Here is a 26,468-nt window from a genome sequence, read left to right on the forward strand (position 1 = left end):
CGTCCCTTTCCCTTTAAGAGAGTTGACGGCAGCTATTTGTAGTAACATTACCCTGTGAGAACGAAGGATGCACCCACCATCCATCCATCCATCCACCGGCTTTCTATAGAGGCGTGGACCAGACCAGACCAGACCAGACTGCTAGTCCGATATTCTTCTCTAGCATTCACACTAGTCACACAGACATGCACACACACACAGCTCGGTCTAAACGCAGCGTCAGCCTGGAACAGAAAGAGAAGAAAACATGACTCCAACTGCTGTCTCATAAGCAGTCGGGCTCTCATTTGATCCTCCAGCTATCCATTATTTATTTGATTCGCCACTCCAGAGAGAGAGAGAGGCCGCCGGCGCCTTATTCATGGATGACGATGTGTCGGCGGCGGCGAGAGGGAATTACAGCCGTTTCCCGTTAAAGAAGAAGAAGAAGATAGCGTGACGAGTATTTTCTGCACCATCATCATCGTCATCAGTGGTGTGGGTGGACAGGATCATTCTCCGGATCGGATCGCGATCCTTTCTGAGGGCTGTGTGGTGGTGGTGGTGCCGTGGTAGCCTACTTTTATTGTCATGCCTGCTGCGGTCTGAGAAAGAGTGTGTGCGTGTTGTTGTCCGTTGTGTCTGAGTGTGTGTATGTCTGTGCGCGCGCGTGCACACGCGCACCGTGCGTAAATGCACCAATACTTTTTTGTGAAATAAGTCTCCTTCTTTTTGCATGAGGGGGGGAATTTCACCGGATCGTGTAGTTTGAAGGAAGGGGGGATAAAGGAGGGGAGGGGACCACCATCATGCGCGAGTACAAGGTGGTGGTCCTGGGCAGCGGCGGCGTGGGCAAGTCCGCCCTCACCGTGCAGTTCGTCACCGGGACCTTCATCGAGAAGTACGACCCGACCATCGAGGACTTCTACCGCAAGGAGATCGAGGTGGACTCGTCGCCGTCCGTGCTGGAGATCCTGGACACGGCGGGCACGGAGCAGTTCGCGTCCATGCGCGACCTGTACATCCGCAACGGGCAGGGCTTCATCCTGGTCTACAGCCTGGTCAACCAGCAGAGCTTCCAGGACATCAAGCCCATGCGAGACCAGATCATCAGAGTCAAGAGGTGAGTGGGGTCGAGTGTGTGTCGTGTGTGTGTGTGTGTGTGTGTGTGTGTGTGTGTGTGAGTGTGACAATTTATGTGTGAAAGCAATTTGTGAACGTGCATCCCCCTGTCTTTTCAGAGTTACATTTTGAGCCAATTGGTGCCCGGCTAGAGTTAAATTAAACACTGCAGTGAAGTGTTCAATTGTATTGATTTACACTCAGAGGCCTGGTTTTATTTGTTTTAGTTTGACACCTAAAACAAATAAATAAATTAAAAAAACTAGCAAGGTGCTGCTGCTCTGAGCGCAAATCCCTGCCAGGCTAGGTTGCCTACCCAGGGGCCAGGTCCGAGAGGGCCCGCACAATTCATGCCTGTGTCCCAATTGGAATGGAATCTGCTAAATCTGACTGTCTGGATCTCACATGACTCCGGAGGTAATGTGTACCGATTTATAGGAGTTTTGGAGAACATTGAGGGAGTAGCATTATCAGAAGTGTGTTTGTTTAGAATAAAACGTGAAATGGTATACATTTGATTGTATGATCTATATATGGTTGAAGAGTTACAGGCCCAAACACGAAACAGGCTGTTATAGCGCCACCGTGAGGCTTATGTAAAACATATCGGGGTTGGAGATTCGTCCTTGGCCTATTCTGGCAGTGTATATGTGCGCCATTTCATGGCAATCAAACACTGTTTGTGATGTGTGGCATTTTGTGTAAAACGGGGCCCTCCTGGAAACGTGAAAGCTTAACATAGTCAGTTAGAAGGGAATCAGAAAGCATTGTAATGTATACATTTCAATGCGTACATACGTAGGCTAATACATTGTAAGACGTGACCATAAAGATGTTTGATTAGTACAGATTTGTGCGAGTGTTGGACAAAGTCTATAGGAGTAGAAGCAACAAGTGTGCTTGGCACAAACGTAAAATTGCGAGAGAAAAAATCTTGTTAGTTTGAAATGGGTGTGGCCTAAGTGGGAAGTTTTATACTCCAAGGGTGGATTTGTTCTTACGTCCAGATACCCCGTCCAGGACGGGCTTCAGACGCGCCTCCTCAGGAGACTTGGCTCAGATCAGAACCCATTTGATTTGGCGTTATTGGGAACCTGCTGCGACCGCATGCTCTTGCTGACGTCGACCCCAGGCAGGGTTCGAACCCGCAACCTTCCGTATGAAGGGCATGTGCTCAAACCACTACACTCGGGGCGGCCCAGAGGGGGAAAAAAATGTATAAGACCTACGGTTCAAGAGTTATAGACCAAAATCTGAATTTGTCTGTTATAGTGCCTCCATGAGAACAATTTGGGGCAGAGGTTCTCCCTTGGACAGACAGACAGACAGACAGACAGACAGACAGACAGACAGACAGACAGACAGACAGACAGACGGACAGACGGAATTACAGGAGCGATAACATAATCCCTCACCTTCGGCCGCTCCGGCCTCCTGACTTGGTTAATTGACACTCCAGATTTGGCAGTAAAGTGTTCATTGATTTACACCTGAAATAATCTCACAGACTGAGCTGAATGACATTTGCTCAGCGTCTCTCTCTCTCTCTCTCTCTCTCTCTCTCTCTCTCTCTCTCTCTCTCTCTCTATGAAATTCAAATAGCTTTATTGGCATGAATGTAACAATTACAGGATATTGCATCAAATGCAGCAGAAACTGAAAAACAATAACACAACGAAAACAATATCATGTATACAAATAAAACATTAACTTGTAATACAATTCTGTATTTGGTCAGGATCTGTCTATGCTTTTTATCTTTGACCGTAAACAGTTTATATTCATGTTTTAGGGCCAGATAGCAATTACGTTTGTTTTGAGTATTGGTTTAATTGGTGCAATGTTCCAGATACTGTAGGTGTCTTTTATTATGTCAAAGTGTCCTTGGGCAAGATACTGAACCCTACATTGCCTCCAATGAATTGGTCGGTGTGAGCTCGCCACCATTGGTGTGTGAAAGTGGGAAGTGAGGAAGCTGGCGTCGACTGTTCGCCGCTTCACCTCCCAATGTATGAATGAACCATTGTAAAGCGCTTTGAGCACTAGCTATAGTGCTAGTGCTATAGCGCTATAAAAATGCAATTAATACAAAAATGCAATTCATTATTATTTTACTAATTTGGTTGACTCCAACTTGGTGGTTGCGGTTGGACACTGTTGGGTGGTAGGCTAAGTGATCAATAAGTCCCAGGACCAGTTGGCAGAAGGGACTCTTTTGAGGTTTCATCTCCTCGTATTACAATGCCTGGGATCTCAGTGTGTCTTGAGGGCTTGATTTAAGGTGCAACCAAAATATTAGTGTTCTTTTTCTAATGTTAATGAATTCCTACTTTGCGTTGTTTGGTGTTTTTCTTTGAATGTTTAGTATATGGACCTACACAATTCTGCATGCAGGGTGTGGGATGTTAATTTGTTCCATCTATCTAGTGCAGTCATGGTGACCGAGTGGACCCCAAACCTCACTGCCATACAGTGCGATTGGTTGGATTATGCTGAATATGTTAATCCACATACTAACAGGGATATCAATTTAGCAAAATTTAAGAGAGAGAGAGAGCTCTCTCACTTCCTTTGTCTCTCTATCTCTCTCTGTGTGTTTATGTGTGCTCATCTGGTGTGAATCAGAGTCCAGCTGTGTGTCTCTCACCTGTCAGTCATCAAGCCGGTGACCCCCCCCCCCCCCCCCCCTCCCTGGGTTTGATGTTCCACGCTTTCATCACATGATCATATCATTCCATTAATCAACACATCCACACTGAGTCCCATAAAATATGTCTGTCTGTCTGTCTGTCTGTCTGTCTGTCTGTCTGTCTGTCTGTCTGTCTGTATGTCTTATCACTCGAATGCAATCGCGCCAGCAGGCTCGTCTGGAGCCGACTGGCTGCAATTAGGAAACGCAGAGTTGACCGACCATTACTAACTCCTAATCTCCTAACCCTAACACCAGTCTTAACCCGCCACGTAAGTCCCCGGCCCTAACCTCATTATCGGTCTTAACCGGCCACGTAAGTCCCCGACCCTAACCTCATATCGGTCTTAACCGGCTACACAACACACATCGTCAGCATGTCCATTCTTGATGAAAAAAAAAAAAAAGAAAAAAAAAAACAGCTTCTGGTCTCCATTAGCGGGGTCAGCCAGCCTCCTCCCAGCGGTGCTGCTGAGCCAGCAAAGCGTCAACAACAAAAAAAGGAAAAAAAGAAAGCCCCACGCTGAGCTAACGGTAACTTTGTGCCCACTCACCACAACTTAATGGGATTGTGCTGGGCTTGTCGGCCAAGAACACATCAGGCCTCCATTAGCTATAGTCATATAAAAAGTAATGCCATGCCGGACCCCCCCCCCCCTGGCAAGTGCCCGGGAATGTGAGATCGTATAGGTTAGTTATGGTGGCGCAGAGGCGCACGGACGAGCCCCCACTTATCACCTTTACTGCATTGAAAAAGCGGCGCTTTTAGAATGTTTCCCCACACCCGAGGCACAGCCGTGTTACACTGTCACAGTCTCGAGGCATAGCCCGTATTCATATACTGTAGCGTAGCGGGGTGGCAGTGGCTCAGGAGGTTGTGTGTGTGTGTGTGTGTGTGTGTGTGTGTGTGTGTGTGTGTGTGTGTGTGTGTGTGTGTGTGTGTGTGTGTGTGTGTGTGTGTGTGTGTGTGTGTGTGTGTGTGTGTGTGTGTGTGTGTGTGTGTGTGTGTACTTATCCAAGCACCTTGGATAAAGGGTGATATATTATATGGGCACCATTTTGAAAGTGGTTAGAATATATAGAATGTGCCTCTTTATTGGAAAATAAGTGCTGATATATGCAACATATATTGCAATAATTGTCACAAAATCACAAATCATAGTCGCCGGAGGGGAGGGGGGGGTCAGAAGGGTCTGAATGTCCCACCCCCTTTCATGACGATGGCTTCCATTATTGCATTGCAACTTTTCAGGACTAGAAAGCCTGCAGTTTCTATTAGCTTGGATTCTCCATTGATGTCACTGTTGGGTGGGTTTCTTTTGAGTAGAAAAAACGTGCCATTTTATCATGATTATTAGTGAGGACCTATTATATGAAGATAGGTTGAGTGTGAGGTTAAAGTGGTCCTTTAATGATTACCGTCATTAGGGTAATCTCACAATTAATATCGCACACACCATACCTGTAACTTTTATTAGCCCTCTTATTATTCCCCCCCCAAAAAAAAAAATCTTCCAGGGGCCACAAGGGGGCGTTCCGCGGGCCGCATGTGGCCCGTGGGCCGCCAATTGAATACGACCCATTCTGACCTGAGATCAGATTCATACAAGGTTTCCACTGGACACACACTGGTCTGATTAACCCATTCTGACCTGAGATCAGATTTAAAAAATGTCAGTCGTTCTTCGATTTTTCAAAAATAGCAGACCTACAAGCTATGAGCTTGTAGATCTGCTATTTTTCAATAGCTAAAGCACGACATGATGCACGACAAAATGGGTTCCCGCCCAAAATGGGTGAACTGGTGGGCATGTAAAAACGACATTTTAACAAATACTGTACATCTTTTTGAAAAAACGTCTTCCTCCCCTATCCTGCTACCCTAATTAAAACCCACGCACCCCGTTTATCCGGCTGCCTTTGTCCGCATTCTCCTACCAAACCACACGGTTTGCCCACATCTCACCATGCACAACACCAGCGGCATGCCTGTCCAGACATAACGCACTACTTTACTGTACAACTATACTGTACAGTTTGCATTTGCATGAAAAACCATGTTATTGCGCAACATTTCACAGTGATGCAAATTACATCACATTTTAGGCCACACCCCATTCCACACACACAGGGCGCAGCAGTATAGTTGTAGAAAGGCCCCTCACACGGTGAGTAGGGAAAAGTGTAGAGAAGACCAGTGTACTCAGGAGTGGGCGGGGTTTAGTCATTTTCCCTAATTGGCGCACCTGTGGTGGGCCTATATCATAGACTGTAAAAAATATGGACAAAGCGTTCCCCGGGTCTAACATGAACGTAAAATGAAGCCTGTAATAATATGCTAATTCCTGATGTAAGTCGCCATCTTTGGTACCAGCTGGCCATTGGCTGGCTCCGTTTTGTATACCAGCTGGTCATTGGCTGCCCAGACAACGAGGCGGGACTTCCCCCCTTCTTCTCCGTTGGTTTTTATTTTGACTCGAGTGGGAGGGGAATCCCGATCATAGACTGTAATGGTAGCCACGCCCCTCAGAACATACGCGATGGTTTTTTTTCTTTATGGTCATTTTTTTAATTAATGGGACCATAATTTTCCAAAAAGAATATTATGACATTAGAAATGAGACTTTAAACTAGTGACTGGAAGAAGAAAGTATTCATGACCATGTTTATTAAGGTAATACAGTCTAGGTGAAGTTGGGCCAAAATACATGGGCCTCTATGGAGCTATGGGGCTTTTTGGGTCCGGTCCAGCGCCACAACAGGCCATTATATGAACTACCGATTTCAAATGAGGCTTCACGAAATATCTGGCTGACTGCCCCCCTGGCCTATATAGAGCGTCGCAGTCCCTCCCCCTTTCAGAACGAGTGGCCCAGGAAATAAATCCCAATGCATTTTTCCCATAGGCATTTCTTAAAGTATTTATTTAAAGACGGTTACGCCGCGGACAAAGCCAACTCGGATCGTGAGAAATCATGACAATGAACACAATGTTTTGGGCCGATCAAACAAAACAAATAGTGTTGTCTCCTGCCTTTATTTTCTTCTTTCTAATGATTTGATCGGCCCAAAATATTGTGTTCATTGTCATGATTTGTCACGATCCAAGTTGGCTTTGTCCGCGGCGTAACCGTCTTTAAATAAATACTTCAAGAAATGCCTATGAGGAAAATGAACAGCGATTTATTTTCCGGGTCTCTCGAGGGGGCGGGACTGCGACGCACTCAGGGAGCAAACATTTGTGTGGGAAGAGGCAGCACCACCATAACTGGTTATTTGTTCCATGATGTTCCATTACGATGCATTGAGTAAGTTCCCCCATTCTGCTTTAGATCGTCTGTTCCTTTACCTGTTTGCCATTAAGTTAGCTATGAGTTTGTCATTTGTTTAACTTTTACCTGCCTGTTGTATGTACATTGGTTGATTTGTTTCCTTGTGTATTTTCATTCCTCTGCTTATAGTTTAAAATCATCGTATGGTATCAGTATGGTACGGTCGAATTCTAGTAGAAATAATACCTTATAATCATGTTTTAGGGCGGAAGAAAGTCACGGCACCATCTTTAAAAGTTCTTAAATTGTCACTTCACTGTCATCTTGTGCATCACACTGGGACACCCAGGGGGGTCCTTTTGAGTCTCGAGTTAAAACGCTTGGGAACCATGCTGTAGAAGTTCACTTCACCCATTTTGACCTGTTCCTATGTCAGTCGTCCTTCGATTTTTCAAAAATAGCAGATCTACAAGCTCATAGCACGCCAACGAGTGGCGCGCTACGAGCTTGTAGGTCTGCTATATTTTTCAATAGCTAAAGCATAGCATGATGCTAACACCAAAAGGGGTTCCCGCCCAGAATGGGTTAAGGCGAACACAAAAATGTGACCGTCATCATCCGAAAGTTTCACAGGTGGCGTTCCTATTGTACCTGCGCGTCCCACCGGTCAAGAACCACTGATTAGGCTATGGTACAGAAAAGTGAGAAAAGAAAGTGGTTGTACAAAAAAATAAATCCTGGAGGTATTATTTTATTTATGCCATGTGTCGTCAGTGAAAGCACGTTGTTGTCAGTTGTTCAGCCGGTCTCTCTGCCAAACTGAGCTTTACAAGCTGTGCTCCTCTTAAGGGAGACTGCCGCTGGCTATGCGCGTACAGCCGAAAAAAGCAGACACAAGTACAGTATACGAACGCCATCTGTGAAACTTTCGGATGTTTCACGCGGCCGGTCACAGTTTGTTTTGTTCGAGGGAAGCTATATACCTGCTTGCCTGAAGTGAACTTCTACACAGCATGGTTCCCAGACGTCTTAACTCGAGGCTCAAAAGATACATTTGATGTCTCCCCGTGGCCTTAGTGAAAATAGCCGTTCTGCAAGCTTACAGCATGTCACGTTGTGAGCTTGTAGATCTGTAGGATCTTTGGACATTTTCAAATTTTAAATGCATAGGATTTGGCATAGGATTGCATAGGATTTTTTCCCCCTGAACATTTTAGATGAAAATTATTCTTCTTTTGGGCTTGTTTTTATAGACCTGGCCGCTTGTTTCCCTTGAAGAATCTGCCAACAGCGTTAGCGGTCAGCCCACATAGAGTAAACCAAATAAACCCGGTGTCGATGAGCTGGTTCTTGAACACAACATCTGGGGCGTAGTCTCCTCGTAATCTAATGATCTTGCTCGGATGTCAAAAACGTTTGATTATTTTTATCGAGTATATGTTCAAAGCACTCTGGTCCGGACCGCCTTTCACGGTGCACTGATGCTGTGTCTAATAACAGGGAGGTCTGCTCTGTACGGCCCGCTGACTATGGGAACAGGGTGGGGGACTTTTGAAAACTACGTATCCCAGGGGGCCTTTCGGTGGAGATGGGCTATAGCTGCGAAAACAACTGCTTGACCCGGGGCGTTTTGGGAAAACATAATGTGGAGGGAGAGGGACGTTGAACAGACTTGGGTTATAGTGCAAGGAAAGTGCTTCACTCGAGTGAATCCATTGAGGTAGTTGCATAGAATGGGCTCATAATGAAGCTATATGTATTAGGGTTGCAAACCGTTCACAAGTGAAATAAGGTATTGTCCATTGTTTGGAATCTAATAGAAATGTCCCTTAAGGGACAAACTTGGGCATCCCTTATTTTTTCTCAGAAATGAGTGACGCCTGGTCTGGTTTTAGCGTGTATCCAGCCTGATTCGCTGCCGTTCCGTGAATTTGTTTTGTCACATTGCTACTCAAAGTGACAAAACAAATTCACAGAACACAGCGAATCAGGCTGGAAACCGGGCTAGGTCAGGTGTCCCTTAGTTGAATTTCAGGTGGTTTCACGTTAGAATGCTACATGTGCTACAGCTCGACACTGACTACCCCAGTGCCAACTTCTCAGGTGCATTAATTACTCTGGTGGTTCTCAAATGATTCTCGGTAAACAAACCTGTCGCCAACCCTTCATAATAATCCCAGTCCCCACCATATATCTCAGGATATCTGTAATGCACATATCTCAAGCTGTCTGACCTTATCAAACATCGGCGCACTCATCACAGAGGAACCGAGAGGGTACGCTGCCCGGTGTCGAGTCGCACGGATAGGTGGTTGCCCAGAACCGCCGATCGGGCATAATAGTCACCGGGCCGAAATATGAACAAAAACTATAATAAAAAAACAATAACTAACTATAACTGTATTGTATGTTTACAAAACTAAAACAAACTTTAATAATGGATAGAATGCCCTTAGTCCTCGTTACCAACCGTAACTGAATATATATATTTTTTTTCAAAAAATGTATTACTACTCCTGAGATAGGCAACCACACTCGCAATTCCGCAGGATGGCATCTTTCTAGTTGTTTTTATTGTATTGTTTTAGACAGGACCCGGCTAACATGGGGCACTCTGTTATTTGGCATTGGCAGCTCCCCTGTGCAGCCCCAAATCGCCTACGGCGTGCAGCTCTTAACTGGGAGACGTGGGGTTGTCGAGAGTATCGGAGGTGGAGTCCGCCACCTCCAGCTTATAGAAGCTCTCGATCTGGTCCTTGTACATGTTCATGACCACCGACCTCTTCAGCTTCATGGTCGGACCCAGCTCCCCGCCGACGATGGAGAAGTCATGGTCCAGGACGAGCCACTTCTGGATGCGGTGGGCGTTGGACGTGGCGTTCCTGTTGACCTGGGCGACCGCCTCCGCGATGGCGGCGTGGACGGCACGGTCCTGGCCGCCAGCGATCAGGGAGACACACGTGGACTTGCTGCCGAGCTTCCTGCACAGCTCGGCGGCCTCGGGCGTCAGCTCGTCCTCCGGGGCGCCCGTCTCCACGTTCACCTGGGACCGGATGGTGAGCAGCATGGACAGGAACCTGCGGTGGTCACCGACCAGCATGGCGTTGCTGACGAGCGGCATGGCCGCCTTCACGGTGTCCTCGATGGGCACAGGCGGGATGTTCTCGCCGCCCGCCGTGATGATCAGCTCCTTGATGCGCCCGGTGATGTAGAGGAAGCCGTCCTTGTCGTACTTGCCCAGGTCGCCGGAGTGCAGCCAGCCATCGGCGTCCAGGTCCTCCTGTGTCTTGTCGGGCATGTTGAGGTAGCCCATGAACACATGGCGGCCCCAGAAGCACAGCTCGCCCTCGCCCCCAAGGATCTTTGTCCTGCAGCCGTTCATCTCCCGGCCGCAGCTGCCGAGCCGGAAGGCGCCGGGGAGGCTGATGGCGTGCGGCCCCGTCAGTTCGCTCATGCCGAACACGTCGAGCACGGGGATGTCCAGGCTGAGGAAGAACTCCTGCGTGGCCTTGGAGATGGGTGCGGCGCCCGTGTAGCACTTGGTGCAGCGGTCCAGGCCCAGCGCCTTGCGCACCTTCTTGAAGACCAGCTTCTTGGCGATGCTCTCGGTGAAGCGATTGAAGCGGTTGGTGGCCGCCGCCTCCTCCGGCTGCATCTTACTGAGGTTGCTGCGCAGCCCCACGCCCTTGGCCCAGGCGGCCACCCTCCGGCGCACGGTGGACGCCTGGGCGCCGGCCGACTTCATCTTCTCCTCCATCTTCTCCCAGACGCGGGGCACGCCCATGAAGAACGTGGGGCGCACCTCCTTCAGCGTCTCCACCAGGGTGCCCCCCTTGAGGGCGTCCGGCTGCGCGAAGTACACGCACGCACCGATCTTGATCGGGTTCCAGATGTCGATCATCTGCGCGGCGATGTGGCTGAGTGGCAGGTAGCTGACCATGGACTCCTGGGAGACTTCAGTGGCGTCCTCCAGAGGCACATGGCACTTCTGGGCATAAGCCGACCACGTCAGGTTGTCGTGGCTGAGCATGACTCCTTTGGGCTGCCCCGTGGTGCCTGAGGTGTAGATGAGCGTGCAGCACTGGTTGGGCTTCTGACTGGCGATGACGGCATCCAGCGGGCCGTCCGGCTCGCCACGCCCCAGCGCCATGAACTCCTCCCACGTGTAAAGGTCTAGATTCGGCCTCTTCTCTTTCAGCGCCTCCTCCAGGTCGCCTTTGTACTGGACGACGGCCTTCAGGTGCGGCAGCCGGTCACGGACCTCCAGGATCTTCTGGAGCTGCTCGTGGTTCTCCACCATGAGCACGTTGGCCTGGCAGTTGTCCGCCACGTACTGGCACGCCTCGGGGGAGTTGGTGGCGTAGATGCCCGCCGCGAACCCTCCCGCCAGAATGGCACCGACGTCCGAGATGACCCACTCTGGGGAGTTGAAGCCCAGGATGCCCACGCCATGGTAGCGCTCCAGCCCCAGCTTGAGGAAGCTCTTGGCGGCCGTGCAACACTCATAGTAGTATTCCGTGTAGTTGAGGAAGCTCCACTGCTCGTCTAGCTTCCAGCCCAGGGCTTTGAAGTTGCCAAAGCGCTCCACGGCCGAGGTGAACATCTTGTACACCGTCAGCGGCTCTTCAGCGGCCATGCCGGACTCCTCCATCCTCAGCGTCACCTCCCCGCTGCCCGCGGACGTCGACAGGCCCGCCGGGCCTGTCTCAGTGGGTGTTGCTTCCATCATCATGGCTCACGGTCACGTTCAGATGAGGGCTTGTGGACTGCTTGTTTGGCTCTTCGCACCTACAGGTGATCTTGTGCTGCTCTGTGTGATCTCTCGCCTCACCTTTCTTGCTCTGTCGTGCCTTTCCGTTTCGTTATCGTTTCTCCTTATTCTCTTTCCACGTTCTCTGCTATTTTGCTCTGCTGTCTGGCTCTGTCGACTCATCGATTAGGTAAGTAGAATGTTTTTGAAGTCACCAAAGTTAGTTAATGCTTATATACGTTGTGTGTGCGTGATGTCAGAACAGTGACATCACGTCACGAAGCGTCGCCCAACGATGCTGATTTGTGCGCATGCTCACCACTTCCTTAGTTAGACCGGGTCCCGGGGCCCAATGACATCAGGGACATACAGTATATCCTTATATGGGCATGAGAGGTAGAAGGGCAGACAGATAGACCTCCATAAATGTGCATAAAAAGGACACAGGCAGATGACAGATACAGAAATCTCCATATATGGGCACAAAAGGGAGACAGACGGTTACAATGGGTATAATGGGTATTGCATAGCAGGGTGTGGGGCATGCGTTACAATGGGTATAATGGGTATTGCATAGCAGGGTGTGGGGCATGCGTTCCCTATTTGCGTCAGACTGGTTTGCATCGTTCCCAAATAGGCTGGTACCCAACGGGGACCTTCAGCTATGCATGGCGTGCACCATTTGAGTGTCTCACCCTGTCTCACCTATAAGAGTAGCTGGGGGGGAGGGGGGGGATGACCTAAACGTGAAACAGCCTGTTATATAGCATTGCCACAATTAGATAGAGTTGAACAATTGAGCCATGTGAACTTTGCATGTAATGTGTGTAGGGCTGGGCGATATGACGATATATATCGTATTTTCGATAGAAAATGTCTATCACGAAAAAAAAGCTATATCGCTTATATCGCCGTTTCGCTTTACGGCAGTATTTTACGTCACAGCGCTTATATACGGCATGCCCAGCAGCCCACCGCGCGCACTGAAAACAGTGAGCGAACACCTTTCGGATGTCTTCTCTATTATATACTCTAAGCAGGCCAACACGACCACAACACAAGCCGAGGTGGTGCTTGCACCTAAAAGAGGGGCAACGTCTTCCATTGTATGGATATGGAAGTGGTTTTGATTACATGAAGGGAGATGATGGCTGACGAGATTCAGAGCGGTGTAAGGGGCACGTTCGGAAATACCACACCAGAGCGAACTCATCTATCAGTTTGCATTGCACAATGCACAGTCCGCCTAGTGCGCTATTTCCGAACGCGCCCTAAAGTAACCGGTCATTCACTGTTATAAATGCAGGTTTCATGTTGGGTCAAATTGATAAATTGCGTGAGCCACGCATGTTTTACACAGTTGAACAATAAGCTTGTCCGTCGTCGGGTGCACTGCAAACTTCTTCCAAGGTTCCTCTTACCTGTGCAGTCCTCCTGCTGCGTGTCTCTTGTTTTATTGTTCCAAATAAATTATTCCATTTGAAAAGTCCTTAATTCAGCAACAGCTTACAACAACAACACAAGACGCTGACTTTGTTGTGATCATCAAAAAAAAGGAAAAGAAAAAGCCCCACTCGTCCCAGACTCCCATATCCTACGCACAGCTGGGCATGGAGAGTTGACGACAAGATCGCGTTCTCTCTCACTCTATCGCCTGTAGTCAATTAAACATCGTTAAGCTGCCCAACGTCTTTAACAAACTAAACTATAACTACAACAGAACATGTTGATTCCCTATACAGAGCTTAAATGAACTGAAACAACTGTAGTGACAAACTGACATGAGATATTTATTTTTTCCTTAAGCCAATTTAATGCAGACACAGGCCTGTACTTTTGTGTCTGAATGGCAACGTCTTATTTCTTTCTTTTTTCTTTTTAATTGTCATAATAATAATAATTATTATTAATAATACTAATAAAACGTTATTTGTATAGCACCTTTCATGACATGAAATGCAGCTCTCAAAGTGCTTTACAGAGCAATGGAGAAAAAAAGAAAAGCAAGGCAACGACATTAAAAAACAAGCAGTAATGCAATACAGTGAGGACATGAATAACAAAAAATAAAAGATCAATTAAAAGCAATGTTGTAGAAGTGGGTCTTGAGCTGTGCTTTAAAAATGTCTACAGAGGCTGAACAATTGAGTTCAGCCTCTAATTATTATTATACATTTTATTTTGTAATATTTTGTACTTGCTTTGGGCCTGTCTGTGCATGGGAAGGGCATCAGTATTATATTCATATAATTAGTGTTAATAATTAATGTGAATTTAATTGTTTTTTGAGTGGTGCAACCATTATAGACAGCTATGTGTGTCCCTGTCCCTGTATCCGAGCACGGAAATAGCATAACTATTGTCACCAACAAGTGTCACTGTTGTGCAGCCTAACACAGACAGAGGCCAGGGAGGAGAGCTTGTACAGTACAGTACAGTACAGTACAGTACAGTACAGTACAGTACAGTACAGTACAGTACAGTACAGTACAGTACAGCCCAAGTACAGTAAAGTACTCGACCTGAACAAAAATCAATTCTTTTAGATAAAAAAATAGGTATCGTAAAAAATATTCTATATCGTGAGTATATCGTTATCGTGATAAAATAAATTCTATATCGTGATATGAGATTTTGTCATATCGCCCAGCCCTAAATGTGTGCATGCAAAGTTTCACAACCATCTGTCCAGCGGTGTCTGAGAGACAGGATGACGAACAAATGGACATATTCACAAAACAAATTTTGGGGTGGCGTTCTTCGTTGGTTTTGTGGGATTGGGTTCAAGTTGTATTTCGTGCAAAACGGGCCAAACTGTGAGACAACCTGAGTCTTAAGTCTTTGTAAGTCTTAAGAATGGAATCAGACCAATCTGACAAGACACATGTTCACATGCTCATGTAACGCTTTAAATTAGGCCTGACGTCGAAATAAAAACAAAGTCTTCTGAAAGAATATATATTCTAAGATCTGTGGCGCATTTTCACGATTAAAAAAAAAAGAGTGGCGCGCTAGATCTGCTTGTAGCTTAAGTATAACATAATGCTTACTGTAGTTAAAACACCAAAAGGGGTTCCCCCCTGAATGGGTTAATGTCATGTGTTATCCTGGGTTTAAGTTATATTGCGATTTTACTTTTGTCTATCTTTTGATTCTTTTACCTAAATAGTGTGTGAGTTTTGGACAATCACTGTAGGAGTAGCAAAAAGTACATTTTACACAACAAATTGTGGAAAAATTTTGTCAGGCTGAAAAGGTCCTCCTATACTGCATATATACGGGGACAGGCTTTAGTTTCGACATACTATTGATCCGAAACCTCAATCCCTAACCTAACCATAACCGGGAGCAGCGCATGTTGGACCATCGAAAGCCAGGGAATAGAAATGAGTTTTAAGATGTGTTTTAAAAACAGGTAGTGTTGGAGCCAGCCTGACGCGGCTAGGAAGCTGCTTCCACAGTTTAGGAGCAATGACTGAAAAGGCTCGGTGCCCTCTTCTCTCACACCTTGCCTTGGGGTACAAGGAGCATTTGGTTGGCTGACCTCAGTGATCTAGATGGAACATAGGGTTTTTGGAGATCGGAAACATAAACTGGCGCTGATCCATTTATAGATTTAAAAACAAACAATAAAATCTTAAAATGGATTCTAAAACGTACTGGGAGCCAGTGGAGTGCAGCTAAAACGGGAGTGATATTATATTCATATTTCCGGGTTCCTGTTAAAAGTCGTGCGGCAGCATTCTGAACAAGTTGAAGGCGGGAGAGGGAGGCTTGAGTGATGCCGGCGTAGAGGGCATTGCAATAATCAAGGCGAGTTGTAATAAAAGCGTGTATCACTCGCTCTAGATCCTTAACACATTGAGTACGCCGACTGCCTTCAAAATATAGGCTATAGAATACCGGAGGTGTCTGATCGCTTTTACTTTGAAAGCCATGAACCGGAAACACTTTCCTAAAAAAGTTGACTTTACAAAGTGACCTCAACATCCCCGATCATCTTAATATATTGTTTTACGCTCCAAAAAGCGTTCATATTTTGCGGGAGAGACGGATGAGGAGCAGAAAATAAGCGCCAGCATATCGCTCTATTCATCACCACGGAGAGCGCCCTGGATTAGGAGCTACGAGTCATTCTTTCCGTCTCGCTAACGTGGGAGTCAATAATAAGCTAATAGTTGCACTGAGCGTTAGCATACGGCAAGCGAAAAGCGAAATGCCAAAAAAATAAATAGGAAAAATTCTGAATATTAATATCTCGCCCCGCATCGCTGGGATGTCGCTAGGACGTCCTCAGACGTCCTTAGAACTCTACGTTCGGTATCCTATGACGTTCTCAGGCGTCCTACGTGCTGTAAGTGTTAACTCTTTGAGTGTCAGGTATTAATGATTTAATTCAAACGCCAGTGCCAGTGTTTTCAGCGTTTTTTTAAAGAGCCTACGTATAAGGCGCAATGTGTCTAGGATGTAAACAGAGCTGCATGGGGGAGGCAGAGGAACGTACATCTCTCCTTTCACCCCTGAGAGACACCGGTAGATGCAGTAGGCCTAATAGGGCCTGTAGGGTTTACTAGTAGTAACCCATTTTGACCTGGGAACGATTCTACAAATGTCTTTTAAATCCTGACCGTTTTCTGAAAAAAACCTGTTTCTATGTCAGTCATTCTCAAACATTTTCATGTCAAGGACCCCCAATATTATCTGTAATTGGCCGCCGACCCCCATCTGAAAATATGTTGTTCCAGGGACCCCCCCCCCCCCCCCCAGAAGCAAAGATTTGAGTGAAAAACATTCGCTCTGAAAGAATATATATTCAAAGATTTGCGCCATATTTTCACGATTTTCCAAAAATAGCAGACCTAGATCTGCTATTTTTCAATAGCTAAAGTACAACATAATGCTTAAAACACCAAAAGAGGTTCCCGCCCAGAATGGGTTTAGGGTTCTAGAGTGGTGCCCGTTGGGCCTACTTGGAACGATACAAGTTGGAAATGAATGCCTCCATCCAGTAATTATGGCTGTGTCCCTATCTATCTATCTATCTATCTATCTATCTATCTATCTATCTATCTATCTATCTATCTATCTATCTATCTATCTATCTATCTATCTATCAATCACATCCTCAGACCCTGGTCATGCAACACTAAAACCTAAAATACCACAAAACACGACACGGATAAAACGGAAATACAAAAATAAGTATGCAAGTACACATTATGTGTATCATGTACAGTCTCCTGGGACGAAGCGCATGCAGGGTTTGGCGTGGCAGCTGCTGGTGCGTGTGATTTGATTTGTGCGCTGCTCTGCAAACGTGTGGCTCCGCGCACATACATTAAGCATATAGCTGTCAGACAGTGTGCAGCACTCTCACTGCTAATTAACAACATATGCTGCAGGGCTGTGGGGGGGGGGGGCTTGATGTTCTCTCATAATTGGTTTGTCTGTGTGTGTGTGTGTGTGTGTGTGTCTGTGTGTGTGTGTGTGTGTGTGTGTGTGTGTGTATGTGTGTGTGTGTGTGTGTGTGTGTGTGTGTATGTGTGTGTGTGTGTGTGTGTGTGTGTATGTGTGTGTGTGTGTGTGTGTGTGTGTGTGTGTGTGTGTGTGTGTGTGTGTGTGTGTGTGTGTGTGTGCATGAATGTACAGTATATCGACGCTGTTGGGTGAAAACCTTGCATGTCCGTTATAGGAAATAAATGTGTGGCTCAGGGGGTAGAGCAGGCCGCCCAATGATCCCTGGGTCGGCGGTCCGAATCCCCGGCTCCTCCTGTCCACATGTCGAAGTGTCTTTGGGCAAGACACTGAACCCTACATTGCCTCCAATGAGTCGGTCGGTGCTAGCTCGCCACCATTGGTGTGTGAATGTGGGAAGTGAGGACGCTGTCGCCGACTGTTCGCCGCTTCCCCTCCCAATGTATGAATGAATGGACCATTGTAAAGCGCTTCATTCATTATATAAAAAAAGAACCTGCCTGTGTTCCAATGGATTCCCAATGTAGTTCTTATTTAGTCACATGCTCTTGTTAATACTATTGGTTCAATATTTGTAAAAACCAACAACTATTTCAAACTTGCCTCCCTATTTTGGGCATGTTATTATAGGCAAAAGTGGTGGAAACACCAGATCTACAAGCTCACAATGCGTTATATCACGATGGGTGGTGAGCTTGCATATCCTTTTTTTTTACACTTTCAAACGATTAGCCACTTAAAACCTCTATTATTAGTCAAACGGAACGGAATTGGCTTCTGTTTACCTCAGTCTCTTCGGGTGCAGTACTTAGTTTAGACAGTACTTAGTTTAGACTAGTCATTGGGTTAGACCAGTCATTAGTCCTACAACTACAACCTATCTCAAACCCTCACCCTAAACCTAACCTCCCACGGGGCAGCACACCTAAACCTAACCTTAACCCATGTCTAACCAATGACTAGTCTAAACTAAGTATGCACCCCGTCTCTTAGCCGATCTACAAGCTCACAATGTGCCATGCCGCAACACGTTGCAACCTTGTAGATTGTCTATTTTCGGCGAATGTCCCTCCCACAATAGGGATCCTAGGGTTCAAGGAGTTAAATATGAAATAGACAGTGGTGGAAACTAGTAAGTAAGTACATTTAATCAAGTACTGCACTTAAGATCAATTTGACTGTACTTGAGTACGTAATACGGAGATACAATGTTTCTGGGGGTGTGTATACTGTAAGTGTGTTTGTGTGTGCATGTGAGCGTGTCTTGGGTCTTGTGAAAGAAGGCCTGTGTGTGTGTGTGTGTGTGTGTGTGTGTGTGTGTGTGTGTGTGTGTGTGTGCGCATGTGAGCATGTCTTGGCTCGCGTGGGTGAACAGAGTTGTAGCGAGATTTATCACAGCAGGTAGTCTGCTAGCCGCGGGCTGCGATAGTGCACGTCCCCGGTGGGCCGCGTCGCGGCCCACGGGGGGCCGCGAACCGTTTTGGGCCGCCGGCCACGGGGAATAAAAAAGCCTCAAATAGAGCAGGCACTTGGACCATGCGGCCGCCGCTGACTCGCTGTCAGTGTTGTGCGAGTGCGTGTGATTCACAGTGTATTTCTATGGGGGAACTTGGATAGGATTCAGGAAGTTGTTTATGTTATGCCCAGTGCTGGTTAAAGCCGTGTATGTCTCGGGCAGGCTCACCCAGCATCCCCCCCAACCAGTGTTGTTTTTGGCAGCAAATTTTGATTTTAGTTTTAGCCATAGTCTTTGGAATAGTTTTAATTTAGTTTTAGTCACATTTTAGTCACCTGGAATGTGTTGGTGTTAGTCTAGTTTTAGTCGACTAAATCTTCAGTTGATTTAGTCGACTTTGGTGGGCACTGATGACGTCGTAAGGACTGTTTTTACACATGCTGAAAATAGCCGATCTACAAGCACACAACGCGTCGAGCTTGTAGATCTGCTATTTTCAGTGTAAAGTGTAAAATGACTTATACTAAATCTCTTGAACACTAGTCCCTTCCTAACATTTTAGTCTAGTTTTTATTTGTTGACGAAATTGTCAGTATATTTAGTCTTAGTTTTAGTCATCATAGCTTAGTTTTCATTTAGTTTACATTTAGTTTTCTTCGGTAGTCGACAAACATTTTTCGTCTTAGTTTTAGTCGCCGAAAACAACACTGCCCCCAACAGCCTCACGGAGCTGAGACTGAAGTCACCGTTACACCTACTCCCCCTCCCAAAAGAGAAGTGTGACCCACCGGACTGTAAGGTCCCAGTACTGAGCTCCTCCCAGTACACCCCGACCACTTGCAAAAGAGTTAAGATAATCAAACCCATCTTCTTGACCATATACAAGAAATGAGTCCATACCCGGTGATGTGTGAAGGAGGGCTGCTGTCATACTTCGGCAATTCCCGGTATGTTTTCACCCCTGTCCGTCTGCGTGTGTAAGTCTGTGAGCAGTTCGTACAATCAAAAGAAATTTAAAGAATATAAATGTTGAGTGCCCATCCGGTTATGCGACACTTGTTGTCTGTGTCCGTCTGTCCCTGTCATGCCCATATATGGAGGTTTCTGTACCTGTCAGGCTGTGCCCCTTTTATGCCCGTATACTTGGGAGAGAGAGAGAGGGATAGAGGGACTCAAATGCTGCGTTCACACGGGCAGATGCAAAAGATGCAAAGCGACACAGCATATTTGTAGCTTTGTAAATAGCATTTCATGATAACTAGTCTTTATGTATATGATGTATCGCCATATGTTTTGTTCTTGCTTAATGTAAGTCGCTCTGGATTAAGAGCATCCGCTAAATGCCTAAATTGTAAATCTGTGTGTATATCTGAAAATGAAACCAGCTCAACGTTTTTTGTAGCTTTGCAGCTTTTTCAGCAGCTATACAAACGTCGGATGCATCTTTGCATCTTCACGTCACTGGCTTTCATTGACAATGAATGGTAGAGACTATGGGCTCCATTTTCGTCACCGCTAAACCCCTTATACCTAAACTTCTTTGCCTTTTTGACTATTTTGCTAAACATTTTTGAATAGTTAAAATGGCCAGTCTACAAGCTCACAACGTGTCAATGTAGATTGGCTAGTTGAACTATTCAAAAATGTTTTTCAAAATAGTAAAAAAAGGCAAAGAAGTTTAGGGATATGGGGTTTAGCGGTGACGAAAATGGAGCCCTGTATCTTTGCATCTGCCCGTGTGAATGCAGCAAGAGAGAGAGAGAGAGAGTGGGGGGTATAAGAGATGCTATGGACACCCAGCTGTGTGTCCCGCTGCGTTCTACCAGTGTGGAAGTGACAGAGTGGACATACAGTACATAGTAGGCCAGAGGACGGATAGTGCTTGTACAGTACATGTGAGAGTGCATGATTACCGTATGTGTATGTGTGTGGGAAAGAGGAGGAGGAGGGAGTGGGTGGGGGTGGCTGCTGCTGCAGATAACTGTCATCTCTGTGTGTATATATCTTGACCTTAAAAAACCCCAGGAGAGGGATGTGTGTGTGTGTGTGTGTGTGTGTGTGTGTGTGTGTGTGTGTGTGTGTGTGTGTGTGTGTGTGTGTAGACCCTCGTCGTTAGGACACATCAGGAACTATCTCTCCCAGGAGTTCCTGCGTATCTCAGCATGTAGTTGTGATGCGCCGTAGGATTGGTCTGCGATGAAAATGCCAATTAGCTTAATAAGAAACAAACGAGTTTAAAAATAACCACAGCCTCTTGAACAGCTAGTGCACTTTGGTCTACTTCTCTGGAGTATGATCAATGAAGCACTTAGTGCAGCGACCGCCGATGGGAGGCGTAGTCTTTTTCTTTTCTTTCATTTCATTTTATTTTATTTTATTTTATTTTATTTTATTAATTTAGACCTGATGTCTTCTGATTCTGAAAGTAGCTCGTAGCTCGTAGCTCATGAGCTTGTAGATCTGCTATTTTTCAATAGCTAAAGTATAACGTAACGCTTAAAAACACCAAAAGGGGTTCCCTCCCAAAATGGGCTAAAGCTATATACCGGTACGTCGCCCCTATCATGCACTATAAGCATGTCTTTTGACTGATAAACTGATAAGTGGTCGCTGACGATTCCCATCCTAACCGTTCTCTGAGGCGGCCGTCGATACAAGGGAACGACGGAGGCTGACGGGACAGTAATGGAACACAGACTGTTGAATAATTGAATAAAGCTAATGTTCTTCTGCCAGAGACAAGAGGGGGGACGCGTGATGTTTTGTGCTTGCGGTTCAGCTACAGTAGTAGAACGGACGTTCACAGACCTTTTTATTTACTTCCACTTATGTGTGCGTTTATATAGGCCCACACGGACACTCCGTGAGATACCCTTACAGACCAGTAAGGGTCCATTCGGTTACATTTTGTATACACTCTCTGCAGAGTTACAGGCCTGTAAGTGTCCATTTGGTTCGTAACTCTCAAGCATTTAGCTGGGGAACCCTCTCAAGGACCATTGGGGACACAGAGTCACAGACCCACAAACAGACCGCTGAACTAGAGCACGAATTGACTGAATGAATTTTCATCCAACTAGTACTAGTGGTTCTCAAATGTTTTATTTGCAAGGACCTCTTAAGGTGGCTGCACACAAATCGAAATCAGACCAGCCTCTCCTCTTTAGCGTAAATAAAAAGAACGTTTTTGCTACTCACCAAAACAAAGGCGGGTTGTGTCATTAGAAAGCCTACTTTCCTTAGTGGACGCACTCTGAGCCCCCCACCACCACGTATAAACGGTACTTTTTGGCCAAAAGGGGATTTTGTTTCTACCGGAAAAAAATAATACTTTTAGTTACTCCAATGTGCCCTCTACCGATATTGCCCAGAGAACTGCCTCATAGAGAATATATTTCCTCCGGTGAAAAAAAATCCCTTTCTGGCCAAAAAGTACCGTTTATAGTACATGTTGTTGTAACTTAATTTAGGTTACAGTTCATTTGTGTAATGTTTATATTGCATAACAGTTAAATGTGTTCATTGCGATTGATATTGCTTACTAAGAAACGAATTATAAGTTGAACTGCATATCCCATGATGCATTTGTGTTTATCACCGGATATCCGGGGAACCAAGGCGGGCTTTGTTATTGTTGTTTACATTGAGAAGAAGAAAGGCTCAGCCTAGTTTTGCCGTATGTGCCATTGACTAACCAAACTAATTAATTGCATTTTTCTGTACAATCTTTTTGCCTATATAAAATTCAAGCATTCTAGTACCAGCCGACGTCCTCTTATGTTCATTTTGACCGTATTTTAATCTACACATGTGGTGGGGGGCTCAGAGTGCGTCCACTAAGGAAAGTAGGCTTTCTAATGACACAATCCGCCTTTGTTTTGGTTTTAGCAAAAACATTATTTTTATTTACGCTAAAGAGGAGAGGCTGGTCTGATTTCGATTTGAGATTTAAAACCGAAAGTCCCATAGCCTTATACTGAAGCAGTAGAAGGCTATGGACCAGAGCTACAGACCCGCAAGGGTGCATTTGGTTCCATTTGAACACCCAGAGTTACAGAGATCTTATGGTCATTCAGGGTTAGCTATAATTATGTGTGTATGGTAATAATATTGTCCACAAATGGTGTATGTCTGTGGCAATTTCTTTTACAAAAATGTCCGCCACAGGCCAGCATGGTGATGACCCCTATGGACTCTGGTTCCCAAGCAAAATGAGGAGCAGATTAAACACTTTGTGTGACGCATTGTGAGCTTGTAGATCGTCAAGTTTGTGTGTGCTCTAGCCTACATTTCCCTCCGCCAATCTGGGGAGAGCAACGGACTGACCTCACCTGACAGGGGGGAGTTTCCGCGCCCCCTCACTTCACACGGGTGTGATTTTTTATGACAGATGTAGCCACTATGGCCGAAAATGTCCCTAGAAAATTGCTTTACAAAATACGCCTCTGGGAGAGCAGCGAGACTCAGCACAGCTGATTTTTATGTTTTGATGTAGGCGTTCCGTCATGCTCGTTTGAAGCCCGGCTAGACGGCTATACTTCAACCAATCAGATTGCTTCCTCGAAACGACCTGTGTTGTATAATTTGGGATTTGAAGTCCTCGTGTGTACGCCATGAGATACTATCAAGTTACAACAACAACAAGAACAAAGGGTAATGGAATGATTCCAAAGATCGCAGCATGTATGAGGCTAATAGGCCGTGCTATCAGTCATTGCTAAGTGCATGGTGTGGCTGCTCTATTGATCGGCTGCTGTGTTGCTAGAGAGAGGCACACAGTGCTGACTCATGGGAGGAAACATCTGGCATCGTCTCAGCATCTCTGTGCCAAGGAGCAGGCGGCACCATCCTGACATTTCACTCACACCATTTATCATCATGCAAATTATTGAGATAAACGATTTCATTGATTTTGGCATTGGAACCTTGAAGCATAATGAAAGAAAAAAAATGCATTGGCTTTGTGAACCGAAATTACTTTAACCCATTCTGACCGGGCACCCATTTTGGTGTCAGCATCATGTTATGCTTTAGCTATTTAAAAATAGCAGATCTACAAGCTCATATCGCGCCACCGAGTGGCGCGATACGAGCTTGTAGGTCTGCTATTTTTTTTTTAAATCGAAGAACGACTGACATTTTTAGAATCTGATCTCAGGTCAGAATGGGTTCGTCAGACCGGCGTGTGTCCAGTGGAAACCTCGTATGAATCTGATCTCAGGTCAGAATGGGTTAAATGTGAGCAGAAATGACTGGTACCAATCACCAAAATAAGCAACGCACTATGGCCAAAACAGAGAACAGAGTAATTGTCATGATATATGATATTATATTGTATGCTTTCACTATAAAAACACGTCGCTATGCCTCAGACATGACCCGATACGCCCATATATAGGCCATGGTGGTCCAGACCCACATATCTGACAGCTATGCTCATGTATGGTCATGCATACTGTATATGGGACAGACTGACTTCAAGTGTGTGTGTACATTTCCCATATATGGAGTACCCTGGTGTCATCAATATGTCATAGTACTACTGATGTCATCGACTTACCTGGACTCCTTATTTGGCTATGCATCACATAGAACTCCATCTATGGGAATAAAAGGCACACAAACAGACGGGTACATGAATGTCCATATATGGTCATAAAAGGGATACAGACTATATAAAAATCCCATCTATATGGGAAATGGTGTCACACGATGCAAGAAAACAAGGGGGAAAGGAAGGGAACATGATCCACGGGGCCCGGCCATAGATGGTCCACAAGCACAAAATATGTCACAAGAGATTTGGTGCAGTTGTTACTCAAAGACTCAAGACTAGAGGGTTTAAGTACTTAAATAAAACTGCTCGGCGCCTCACACAGCAGCACAGCATGCTGCTACCAGCCCTGCTTTTATAGCTGCCCATAGGCTCGAGGCCGCTGTGGTGGGTAAAGAACAGACAATACACAACACACGCACACACAAGTAGCTGAAAACACCCGAAGAATGGTGGGCCCCTGACCCAAACAAGGTTTTAAGACCCTTTTAAAGCCTCACAAAGACAAACAATACTATAAAAAAGCCAATGTTTGGCCAACTTGTCAAAAGAAAGATATAGCCTATTTAAGCCAAAGGAAATATAAAAAAAAGATTTAATACTATAACAATGAGAAAATTGCCGATCTACAACTTCGGCTATTTTCACAACATTTACAGTATCTGTAGAACGGAAAATGTAATGCCTCGACTCCTACATTCCAAGTGCTTGTCAGGGTGGGGCCTGGGGGGTTCCCAGTTTAAATAGGATTATTGCCCCCCCCCCCCCCCATATTTGCAACCTGTATCCAGACGAAACTGGTTGGTCCTACGCTACTTCGGGTCCGTGAAGTCCTCCCACAATTGAGACGGGCCAGACTTTATCTGCCTGGGGCAATATGCATTGCAAGGGAAGATTATTGCTAGCTACGCGAGGCTATCACTGCTCGTACCTACGTGGGCAAGTGAAATACATCCCTACTGATGCTTGACTCTTTCTCTCTCTCTCTCTCTCTCTCTCTCTCTCCATCTGTCCCCCACCCCCCCTCTCCTCAGGTACCAGCAGGTGCCGGTGGTGCTGGTGGGCAACAAGGTGGACCTGGAGGGCGAGCGGGAAGTGTCGCCCGGGGAGGGCGCGGCGCTGGCCGAGGCGTGGGGCTGCCCCTTCATGGAGACGTCGGCCAAGAGCAAGAGCATGGTGGACGAGCTGTTCACCGAGATCGTCCGGCAGATGGACTTCATGCCGCTGCCCGACCGCCAAGACGCCTGCTGCCCCGCGTGCAGCCTGCAATAGCCCAACCTCGCGTCACCGGGCTTTCCTTCCACCTCGGAGGAAAGCCCGGTCGGTGTTACTGAGTTGCCGTGTGATCCGGTCGGGAGCGGACGATATCGTTACGTCATGTTGTAGTCATTGTTTTGAAGTCATCAGCTCCGGAACCCTCAAACCAGAACTTCCTTTCGCTCAAACCGGAAAGAATAATGGCTTCCCAATAAAACGCCTTGATGCGGCGTAGCTTCGCTGATTTCTAAAATAGGAATGTGAGTGTACTTTCCAGAGACTATTTAGGGTCTGTATACCCCTATATTTGTCATCCCACTTGGAAATTCTATTCTCATCGCAGGCTACGAGAGAGCGAGTCATGCTTTTATTGGAAAGGTATTCTAGGTTATCTGGTTTGAGGGTTTCCGGCATGATGACTACAAAACAATGACTACAACATGAAATAACGGTATCATCCGCTCCCGACTAGATCATATACCCGAAAAGGAATGCTGCCCAGGCTAGCAATAGCCAGACGACAATGACGGGGGTGGGGGAGGGGAGGGGTGGAGGCGTTGCTTCCTTTCCTTTTGGGGGGGGGGGGGGGGGGGTTACGTGGATGAAATCACAGATATAAAAAGCTAGACGCTTCATTCGCCGCTTGGAGCGACCTGTATTGACGTGAGGGCGGAAGTGCGCTGGAAGTGCGGAAGGCACGCTACGCCACGCTGCCACTCAAGTGACTCTACTACTGGCCAATCAGAGCGCGTCTTTTCCGGGACAATTCAATCCAAAGGAGCTTTATTGGCGTGAGAACACAAACGTTTACATTGCCTCTGATTGGCCTACCGAACGTCCGCTCTGTGACGCACACGGAGGCTTCTGTGAAGCACCAACGCGGAAGCTTGCCCTCACTTGAGTACAGACGCCAA

General features: G+C 46.3%; 2 protein-coding genes across 2 annotated transcripts; one reads left to right on the top strand and one right to left on the bottom strand.

Moving 5' to 3' along the window:
• Positions 1–776: 776 nt before the first annotated feature.
• Positions 777–26,067, top strand: LOC310854200 (ras-related protein Rap-2a-like). The gene is made up of 2 exons (XM_083758739.1): positions 777–1,102; positions 25,332–26,067. Exons 1-2 carry the CDS (start codon positions 789–791, stop codon positions 25,567–25,569), a joined length of 552 nt encoding a protein of 183 aa, XP_083614865.1. The 5' UTR covers positions 777–788; the 3' UTR covers positions 25,570–26,067.
• On the bottom strand, positions 9,737–11,794 carry LOC310854318 (long-chain-fatty-acid--CoA ligase ACSBG2-like; the record flags this gene model as incomplete). The annotated part of the gene is made up of 1 exon (XM_083758915.1): positions 9,737–11,794. The coding sequence occupies one exon, from the start codon at positions 11,792–11,794 to the stop codon at positions 9,737–9,739; it is 2,058 nt and encodes a 685-aa protein (XP_083615041.1).
• Positions 26,068–26,468: the final 401 nt, after the last annotated feature.

The sequence above is a fragment of the Protomyctophum parallelum genome, assembly GCF_964188405.1.
Source record: "Protomyctophum parallelum genome assembly, chromosome: 23".
NCBI lineage: Eukaryota > Metazoa > Chordata > Actinopteri > Myctophiformes > Myctophidae > Protomyctophum > Protomyctophum parallelum.